General features: G+C 51.5%; 1 protein-coding gene across 1 annotated transcript; it reads right to left on the bottom strand.

Moving 5' to 3' along the window:
* Positions 1-348: 348 nt before the first annotated feature.
* On the bottom strand, positions 349-7,268 carry LOC123402393 (glutamate receptor 2.8-like). The gene is made up of 3 exons (XM_045096307.1): positions 6,921-7,268; positions 1,570-3,207; positions 349-1,465 (listed from the first exon to the last, which is right to left on the bottom strand). Exons 1-3 carry the CDS (start codon positions 7,192-7,194, stop codon positions 384-386), a joined length of 2,994 nt encoding a protein of 997 aa, XP_044952242.1. The 5' UTR covers positions 7,195-7,268; the 3' UTR covers positions 349-383.
* Positions 7,269-10,867: the final 3,599 nt, after the last annotated feature.

Here is a 10,867-nt window from a genome sequence, read left to right as displayed (position 1 = left end):
GACCATATAATAAATAAATAGTACACTCTTCTAACCAATTATTGTACATGTTAGCTCTAAGATGGGCTATAGATGACATGGCATGAGCTTACAGCCGGCAGCCGGCTTTACTATTGTCCTTGCTCTTACTCCCTCAATCACAGTTTATAAGGCATGCACGTGTATCTATGTCGTCAATTTAACTTATCTAAAATATATTATTTAACATAAAAAATATATCATTAGAAAATAGAACATCTAATATTTCTAATGATATAATTTTTGTAATATATGCCTCTTATTAAGTTAGTCAAATTAACGAACTAGATACACATACCGTAAACGGAGACGGTAGTTAATTTCTCTTACTTTTCATTTATTAATTGCCACGTCATACTTTTTGCTTAGATGATTACTATCTGAGAGGTCGTTGGCCTCGTCACCTCGAAGGAGGCTGCTGCCCCCTCCATCCTCTGCTCGAAAGACTCACTGATCTCCGATGCCGGCGTCCCCTCCGGCGAAGAGCCGGCGTTCATCTCGGAGCTGATGTACACGCTCAGCGGGCTCGTCCCTCCCATGGCGTGTTCCTCCCCAGCGGCCCTCGGCGTCATACTCGCGTCGGCGGCGCCACCGTCACTGGTCCTGCCCGCGAAGTAGCTGCCGCCGTTCCCGACGGACCCGTCGTTCCACGTCTTGAAGGTGGGGGACTTGAGGTCCCTCCTGTCGAAGTGCTGCATCCAGGCGCGCAGCCTCCGCACGGACACGCTCCCGGAGCCGGCCTCCGCCTCAGCCTTCGCCTCCGCCTCCCGGAGCTCCTCGCGCTCGCGGTACGCGAAGATGGTGAGGTAGAGCAGCAGCATGAGGCTGGAGACGACGCCGGTGATGAGGAACAGCCCTCCGAAGCTCTGGAAGCTGAGGTTCGACGAGCCCGCGCCCCCGATGCCGCCCAGCGCGTTCTGGCAGGTGCCTGGCTCGCCGAAATACTTCTTCTCGATCTGCGCCATCTGGTCGCCCTCCGCCAGCCTCAGGATCTCCCGCGACACGTCCCCCGCCATGGGCGACCCCCTCGGGAACACGAACCCGAAGCCGTCCGTCTTGTACACGGGCCCCACCTGCATGTACAACCCGTCGCAGTGGTGCGACAGGAACAGCTTCAGGTACGGGATCTCGTCGAACACCGCGTCCACGCCGCCTTTCGCCGAGCCCTTCGACAGCGCGTCGGCGTACTGCTCCGCCGAACTGTATTTTTTCATCTTCCTCTCGTCGAAGCCTATCTTTGTGAGGAAGGGCTCGATGAAGCTCCCCTCCTGGTACCCGATGTAGTGGCCGCGCCTCTGGAGCTCCTTCACGTCGGTCACCGTCGGCTGGAGCTGCTGCACCGTCAGCATCGACGTCAGGCTCGCCGTGTAGCTCGACGTCAGGATCAGCACCACGAACACCCATATGATCACCACGAACCTCGACAGGTTGCTCTCCAGCTTCTCCTCTGAAAATTAAAACATCAAGATTGATTAGGTGATCGATATCCTACTTCCTACATGCAATTTGCACAATTGAGATGATGAGATGGCAGTAATATAAGGGGCTTACTGTGTGCGAAGACGAGGGTGGAGAAGGAGAAGTAGAAGATGAGGCCGAACTGCTGCGACGGCGTGCCCCGGAACTCCGGGTTGACACGGTGCTCGATGACCCACACCACGAAGCCGGTGAAGCAGAAGAAGGCGAGGCTGGCGAGCCAGAGGCTGGTGGTGAGCGGCTGCAGGAAGATCCACATGCTGGCGCTCCTGTCCGGCCGCGTCGCCACCACCATCGCCCACCCAGACTCCGTGAACGGCATGGTGAATTCCACCTTGTCCATCCTACTCGCTCTGATCGTCACGTCCCCCACCGCAATATCGTCCTCCCCGCCGCTCACCTGGTCCACCAGCATCTCGTACGACTCCGAGCTGTCGTTGTAAGGCACGTAGTGGTAGCTTACCGGGTAGGGCAGATTCTTCATCACCGCGTCGAACACGTCGATGCAGTACCCAGTGATCTTCGGCGTCGTCAAGTTCTTCTCCCAGACGACGTCCACGAACTCCTTGAACCCGTGCTTCACCGGCACAGTGACATTGAGCACGCGCCCGTCCTGCGACGCCGTCCAGCCTCTCGGCGGGGACAACACCTCGCCCGGCCAGAGGATGGGTTTCAACTGCCGCGCAGCATTGCCGCTGCCGACTTTAAGGTCCCGCGAGATGCCGGACTCTGGCGTCCACAACCCTACCGTCATGACGCCGTTCCCAATGATGTTCACCACCTCGTACGCCGCCACCTGCAGCTGCCCGTCCACCAGCTTGAACCTGCCTGCCATCCCGTCGAAAGTCGTGTTGAGCACCGCCCTGAGAAGCGCCGCTCCGGTGGCCGACACGCCGAGCCGGTCCAGGTCTGTACGTGCCGTGCTATTCTGCGGTGTCCGAAATGCTGGGCCGGAGACACTTGCCGTCTCGGCCGCCGCAGCGATCGCCCACGCCGTGTCGTACGACCAGAGCCTCACCACGGTCGCGTCGTTGAGGACCTCATCGTCGGAGGCCGGGTGCTCCCTCCGGAACCTCGCCCTGAACCGCGCAGAGAAGTTCTTGACTTGGTTCGTGAACTGCACTTGAGGCCGGAGGCTGACGACGCCCTGCATGGAGTCGAGGTCCTTGGGGTCGAACCTGTCCAGGAAGCTCCCTACGCTGTCGGTGGCAACCCAGGCGTAGCCGTCAGACATCATCCCGGCCTTACTCGCCCGCCGGAACAGCCGCACGGCGAGCTCATGCGTCGCGTGCACGACGAACACTCGCGTCGGCTGTGTCCTGAGGCGGTATAGGATTGCGTCAAGGGCGTCCGCGTCTGCGCCGGTCGGCACGGGCACGCGGTCCAGGATCCCCGCGCTGCCTACGCTCTGGAGCGCGTTGGCGAGCGCCGGAAGGATGCCGGTGCCGTATGGGGAGTCCTCGTGCAGGACGGTCACGGCGCGCCACCCGAAGCTTGCGAGGACGGCGGCGATGGGGGTGGCCTGGAAGGAGTCATTGGCGGCGGTGCGCATGAAGTAGGGCGTCTGTGCCGGGGAGAGGGACGGGGAGGTGGCGGAGTATGAGAGCACGGGGACATGGGCGCGGCTGCCGAGGTGGGCCACGAACTCCGCCTCCGGTGACGTCTTGGGCCCGATGATGGCCTGTACTTGTACGTTCTTGATCAGGTCCACCGCTGCAACAACAAGCACCAGAATTTTAGGACCATTTGCACTCCATTTATCGTATATGTATTCGAATTGATGTTGGGATTAATTGTGTTTATGTGGAATGCAATAAAAACGAGTCAGATTGAGGGAAATCAACATTTTATTTGTTTTTGTCAATGGCAAAAGAACATTTTATCGGTGTGAAACAATATTCAACTACACTTTAGAGAGCTTATAATTATATTATTTTTTATCAAGGACAAATTACAAAATTAGCTTCATTAATACATAATATAATACACTCTAAAAACTCTTATATTTCTTCATGGAGAAAGTATATCATACCCGTCAAGTATTGTAGTTGCTGAGAGCTTTTACTATTTTTTTTTCTTTGCACTGTTTGACTTCAAACAAAACCCATATGCCTTCATTTCGTGCACGGACGGAGTACACCGTGAGCTGAAAGGATTGATGGACACCCAATTCGTTCGCATGTACTCCTTCACTTTCTAAATATAAGTTCTTTAAGATTTCATTAAAGGGTGAATCTATATTCTAAAGTATGTCTATATACGTCTATATATAGTTTTTAAATAAACCTAAAAAAAACTGATATTTAGAAACAAAGGAAGTATTAAGATTTATAGAAGCTTGGGGATTCTCTCTCTCTCTTTTCGCGGGGTAAGCTGAAGCTGCGCAGTCTCGTTGATCGGCCAAAATCAACAAGCCATTTCTCGGGAGACAAAATATGCTACTTGTTCTTTTTTATTTCCGACAAAAGATACTTCTTTTAAAAAAAAGAAGGAAGACCCCCACCCCTCCATCTGAAGATGCATGCAGTCACTATATTATTATTCATAAACATCTTACAAAATAGTACATCAGTAAGTCTGTAGCCATCATCTTGAAAACATCTATCGTTACTTCTATCTAGTTGATAAAGGATTGCTGATAGTCCGAGCCTAATAACAAACAAACCTTGCACCTAAGCCAAACATCTAAGACCGGAGGCCCCAGCCAAGCCATATATCTAGTGTGGGCACACACCAGTCCCACACACTCTTATGAACCGAGGGAGAATTTCACTTCCCCGATCTTTGCACTAACTAGAGATGCATACAACCTTTTTAAAAATGAGTATTAGGATTGTTAGTCCTCAAAGGAAAGAGTAGAGGACTGTTGCGGAAAAAAAGATCCCCTCTTCCTGCGCTCCAGTCGACCCCCTACGCGACGGAGCGCCTTCACCCCTCCACCCCGTCTCGACCCCCTCCTCCTTCACCCCCTTCGCCGACGCCGGCAGAGGCCACCGACGGTGGTGGACGTCCCTTCCCCGTGCGCTGGGAGGTGGAGTCAGGGCTCCTTCCTGCCCAACGGCGGTGCTGCTCGGCTGATGGCGGTCTGGCTAGGTGACGGGGTTCCGCAGACCTCGAGTGCCCTTGACTCGGCGGTGTGGCCATTGGCTGCGGGGCAGGACGGTGTGCGGCTGGCCGACAGCGCCCCCTCGGCCCAAATCTAGGCCCTTTCGGGGCCATCTGTGCTGGGGTGGGCCGGAGGTTCGGGGCCCGGGGCGCAGCTCCCTTGTGGTGCGGCGAGGCGGTTGTGGCTGCAGTGGTGATGGCTCCGGCGGCCGGCGTGCTGCAGTGTGGTGGCTAGGACTGTCCGGACCCATTGGGGTTCGGCCAGGTCTGTGGTGGCCTGGCAAGTCCCCGTCGCTACGTCTGGTCGGCTCCGCGAGGCGGTGGAGGTTGTTCCCTCCTGTCGGCTGCGTTGTGGTTGCCCCTGAGCCCGGTATCTCCTCGTCCTCGCTCCAGGTCTCGTGTTGGTGGCCTCAGTGAAGTTGGTGCGGTGACCGTGGTGGCATAGGCTGGTGGGCGGTATCTTGGTCGGTGTATTTTTGATTGTCTCGGGTGGCCGTGGTGGTTTCAGGGCGGGAGAAATCCTTGGCGGTTCGCTAGCCACCGACACGGCTACACCCGTGGGCGCAGCCGGACCTTCCTAAGTGGCGTCGGTGATACCCCTTTCCCACTGTCATCCATGTATCGGGGGAAATCCTAGGACTTGTTCGGGCAGCAACGACGTCGTCGTCGCATTTTTTCCTGAAGGTGTTGCTTGGTACGCGAGGCTTCGGAATGCAATGCGTGCGGTGGTACTATTAGGAGGGTGCAATGGTTGTCGATCATCTTTGCTTAGTTGAGCTGCCGGCGCCGATTTTTTTTTCCTTTTGGGCATATTTATGCTCCGACCCAGGAAATTAATTGTATCGGTTGGTTGTTGCTTTATAACATAAAGCGGTGGAAAATCTTTTTTCGCAATAAATGCTGCTAGCTAGTTTGGACTGCATGCATGTGGCTAAGTAAAGGTATGCACTCATGAGTCATGACGGAGGATGACGAAGAGTTGATGACAACTACTTATCGCGTAGAAAGATTTTTCCATGAGAAGCATTAAAAACTTGGGGGACTAAGTGGTGACTCGACCGATGATGCACATGCGTCCACATGATGCGTGTCACACCAGTTGAAACTTGGATCCCCCAAGTAATCAAGGAGTTGGAAGAATGGATAGTGGTATAGTAAGATTTTGGGCCGTTGTCGGCTGTCGTGTCGTGCCCAAGCTAACAATTTGGTGCTACTCTCGTGGGCGGGGTTAAACCAAACCAATCGGTCCCAATCTGATGGACTCGCGGTGAGTACTACTAGTACTGGCTACTAGTACTCCTAGTACAGTAGCTAACTACCAGCTCGCGCGGTAGCACGTGCACGCGGTGAAGAAGCAGACCGCAAGGACTTGTCAGTCGGACGGACTCACGCCAGGACAAGGAAGCTAAGCCGGATGGGCATGCGGGAAGGCGACGTGCATGGCGATGGCATGTAGGTCGACGAAGAAGCTCTAGGTGTCTCAACTCTTACAGATCCAACAGATGCCCAATACTAACGTCGTGCCCAAAAAATTACAAGTTTAGCGCGCGCGGAGTTAGAAATTACATTCCAACAAACGCTGTATAATAAAGCACGTCGTAAAAAATGTTCAACGCGCTGGGAAAAACTGAACCGGACGCAGTATATTTCGTGCGTGAGCTCGTGCGCGCTGTAACTCCTTGCGCTGCCTGTCCTGTCCCGCGCCGCCGTCCAGGACCTCGCTGTCCTCGCCCGGCGCACCAATCCGGCGGCCACAAAGGCCTCGAACCCGTCGGCGCTGTCCAGCCGCCCAGGACCTCGCCGTCCTCGCCCGGCGCGGAGCTGGTCGACGGCGGGTCGCGGCGGCGGGGAGGAGCAGGCCGTGGCGGCGGGGCGGGCCGCGGCCATGGCGGGGCGGGGAGGAGCAGGTCGCGGTATTTTTGGGCCTCTGCTAGAGTTTGGTACGTGCGTTATATTTTTGAGCGTCTGCTGGTCATCTGGCGCATCGCGACCCGACCCTGACAGAACCAACGAATATTCACGTCCTGGAATCCTCACGATCAACTCGCGCGCGGTTAATAATAGCAGTTCATGCCATGCGGGATGGTCTGGCTAGGATATATACTGATCTACTAGTAACATGCTAATTAACACGGACGGACAGACATGGTGCAAGCGTGCATGGTTGTTAAGTGGCCCTGTACGTCGGTCTAGTCTTGGCGAGGCGACAAAAATGGCGGTTTTCGGAGACTGGGCAACACGACACTTCTAGGCCATGTGGGAGACAAAGCTATGAGTGAAACCGATGTGCTGAGGGTAGCATCGGGGATGTAGCTGCTTACCGGCGGAAGCGGCGCCGACGACGTCCCCGGCGGAGTCCCTGAAGTGGAGCTCCACCCTGGTGGCCGACCCCGGGTGCGCCGCGTAGAAGTCTTGTACCGCCATCTGGATCCCCGTCCGTCGCCTCAGCGACACCGCCGACGACGCCGGCGACGACCAGTCCAGGATCACCCCGACGCGGACGGGCACGCTCTGCGCCGTCGCCGGGTGCGGCCCGACCAGCGCGGCCACGACGAGCAGCAGAGCGTGGTAGAAGGAGGAGAGCGCGCGCACCATGATCTTGCGTTGCGAGTGGCGATGGCGACTTGGGAGGATCGGAAGCTTTGCGACGAGGGGAGGGATACGGTTTATAGGCGGAAGCTCTTGACAACTACTCGACTGCACTCTTGACCTTGACTTGTATGCGCGCGCGCTGAGGGTGGGCTACGTACCACGTACGATCGAAAGCTACGTGGCAGAGCAGGAATGGTCCAAGGGTAGCGTACGTACGCCGAGCGTATACAAGAGGGGATCAACAAGGATAGAAAGTTAAGCCAAGCTGACATGCCAGACCAGTCTTTCACAGATGTTTATAGAGGTAAAATATGCGTATACGCGTTCAGAGACGTGAGTGTATGTATATTTATACAAGCATTTGCGTCTATACCGTGTTCAAGAAAAAATGTGAAGCGACATGGATAATCTGGTCCAAGCTCAAATACATCCATATAAACAGTAAGTTCTAAAAATAGTAAATAAAACCATAGAAACACGATTTTTCTTGGATTAACGTCTACAAATTTTCCAACATCCTGCAAAATTTCATTGTGAAATGACATCCGTGGAGGCCTGTAAAAAATAAACAAAATTCAAGGGTAAAAAAAAGCATTTTGGAGCATTCATTTTTATCTTGTTAGCACACACCTCTACAAATTCGGTGAAATTCTGCAGCATGTTAAGAAATTTGTTGATGTTTATCCACAATTTTTTTAAAGTTTTTATGACTATGACCTTTTAAGATTTACTATTCATGTGGATGCATTTGTGCTCGAGATTAGAGTAATACTTTCACCTCTCGTCTTATTTTAATCCCTCTTATCTGGCCTATGAGTTATATATTTGCTGCTAGGTTGACTATGCTTCTCATGTGCATGATTTTCTTTTCTAGCTCAACTAAGATATTCCCTCTGATCAATGTTAATTGGCGCTGAACTAGTATAAAAAAGAAGTAGTAAGAATCATGTTCTTGTGTCTGAAAATATATAGTGTCAGAAACGCTTCTATATTATAGGATAGAGATAGTATGTATGTACCACAATATGAATGCTTACAGAGGACGTGCATGACCCGTTGAATGTGTGTCAAGTTGAAATGTACAGGTCCAGTTGAAGAGCATCTTAGGAGAATTCTCTGCTAGAGATACCAACCCTCTAGGTGTCTAGGAGATATTGATTTCGCTACAGAGTGGTGTTTTTTTAATATGGTTTTGCTTTTTTGGGGATTTGGGTGGCACAACAGCTAGTCCTGTTAATTGGCCCATCTTGCTGGATAATTAACATCATACAATTAATACTACGAAACTACTTAGGCTGGTTGTAATGAAAAGTATCATATATTAGTATCATGTATATGGTACTACACCCGTAATGCATAGTATCATATGATAAATCATTTATTATCATGCATAACACATAGTAGCACAACATTTAATATGATACGGTATCATAATATGATACTCAACCCTCTCTTTCTTCATTTAATTCTATGACACATCATCAAAATTGCTTAGTTGGCATGCATGATACTAGCTATGATACTACCATTACGACCAGCCTTACTACCCTCTAGTTGTCTAGGAGATATTGATTCTTATATATGAAAAATCTAGTTATTACTAGCTTGCTTCACGTCACTTGTTAAGAGCATTCTAGCCGATCCTCCAAAACTCATAGGGGAGTAAATTTCAGTTTTACTCCTCTAAGCCACACCTAGGCGATATCCCGTCCGATCTACCACACCGGCTGCCACAGCCGGTAGCAAGGTCACTGGGGTGGCCACTGCCCATCTGGCATCGGTCGGCCGCCCTCCCTCCACTCCCGACGCTGCCAAACGTTCTAGGAAGCCGACAACAGTCGCGACAGCTCTCGCCCTCATCCCCTCGCCCCTGTTCGGCGGCCCCGTACCCCCTCTCTGGCCACCCCTATGACCACAGTTCTGGCTCGTCTGGCCGCCACAACCGACAAAGAGGGCTATAGTCGCAAAGTGCTTGATGAAATGGCCACAAAGTAAAAAAAATGTCATTTCTGCCAATGCATTTTGCGGTGATTGTTTGCGGTCGATGGATGATGGATTGTTTTGATGTTATTGTAGCGCGGAGATGAACACGGTCGAATTGGCATTATACCACAAGAACATATTGGGAGCCCACTCATGGAGAGATCTTGGCCCAAACGAAGATTTCTATTCGAAATGGTGGTGATGGTGGTGGCCAAGAGGATGGTGGTGGTGGTGATGTTGGCCGAGAGGATGGTGCAAGTGGTGATGATGGTGGCCTTGTGTATGGTGGTGGCGGAGGTGATTTCTTTGGCAAGGACGATATTTGAGTTTGTGCATGTTAGTGGTTGAATCGATCCACAACATTAAACATGTTATATATGTTGTCGTAATTTTGGATCAAACTTGATCGATGAAGTGGGACCTTTTGGATGAACTATGCATGTTTTAATTTGAATATTCCGTTTCGTAAAACCAGCGGCGGAGCCACCTCCCATCGACCCCGGACGGCTGCCCGGGCTCGTCCAACAAATATCTTTCAAAGAACGTTGTTAACATATGGGTCAATGAGAATTTTTCATGGGGGCAAATGGCAGCAGATGCTACCATAGTTAATCTTGCCCCGGCTCCATTCAACGGCTGGCTCCGCCACTGCGTAAAAGTATATGCTTTTGAACGTGATACTATATGCCTTGTGATATACTCCCTCCGTTCCTAAATATAATTTTTTTAGAGATTTTACTAAAAGACTACATACGGAACAAAATGAGTGAATCTACACTCTAAAATATGTCTATATACATTTGTATGTAGTCCTCTAATAATTTTTTTAAAAAGACTTATATTATGAAACGGAGGAAGTATTGTGTAAGTGTTTCAAGTTTATGTGACTAGAAAAAGAAACTTATGCAAAAAAAAATTCTCAACTAAGTTTAGGGGCTTGGTTAGGTCCGGCCACCTATAGAGGTGTAGAATTTTACTCCATTAGTTTTGCTAGCTGGTTTACTCATTTATATTTTAGGGAATCGGCTAGAGATGCTCTAAGTTGTATGCATTTTGTAATGGATCCCAGAAAGACATGCGAAATTACCCTGAGTATTCTAGTATCAGTGTTTTTTTTTTAGAAAAGGAGGATGACCCCTGCCTCTGCATCTGTAAGATGCATGCAGCCATTTTATTAATTATTCACAAAGATCTTACAAAACAATACATCAATATATCTGAAGCCGCCCTCTTGACAATATCTGTCGCTACTCCTATCCAATGATGAAGGGGTGCAAAAAGTGTGAGCCACATACCCAGACCTCTCACCTAGCCTAACATCTAAAGCCGGAGGCCCCGACCGAGCCACATACCGGGTCAGGGGCATAAACCGGTCCAACGCACCCTCATAGGTCGTCGCCGCCGCTTTCCATTAATCCATCTTCAGAAGAGTTACTGACACATCGACCTTGCAAGGCCTGCCGTCGATGCCCCCACGGCACCAGACAGCGCCTCCTCCCTACGCGCGCTCATCATCACGCATCCGTCGTCGAGACTTTGCTGCGCCTCGCCGGCTTTGACAGTAGCCGAAAGCAAGCTTTTACCCAGATCTGTTCGAAGAACCCATCTCTCCTGCACAGGCCACCACATCCTGCGACGTCCCCGGGAGCGGGATCCCAAGATCCGCCGCCACCGGCAACGACACAAGGACCCA

This window comes from Hordeum vulgare, chromosome 6H, assembly GCF_904849725.1.
Source record: "Hordeum vulgare subsp. vulgare chromosome 6H, MorexV3_pseudomolecules_assembly, whole genome shotgun sequence".
NCBI classification, from domain to species: Eukaryota; Viridiplantae; Streptophyta; class Magnoliopsida; order Poales; family Poaceae; genus Hordeum; species Hordeum vulgare.
Note: the sequence above shows the minus strand (reverse complement) of the source record. Positions and strands in the feature narration are given on the sequence as shown.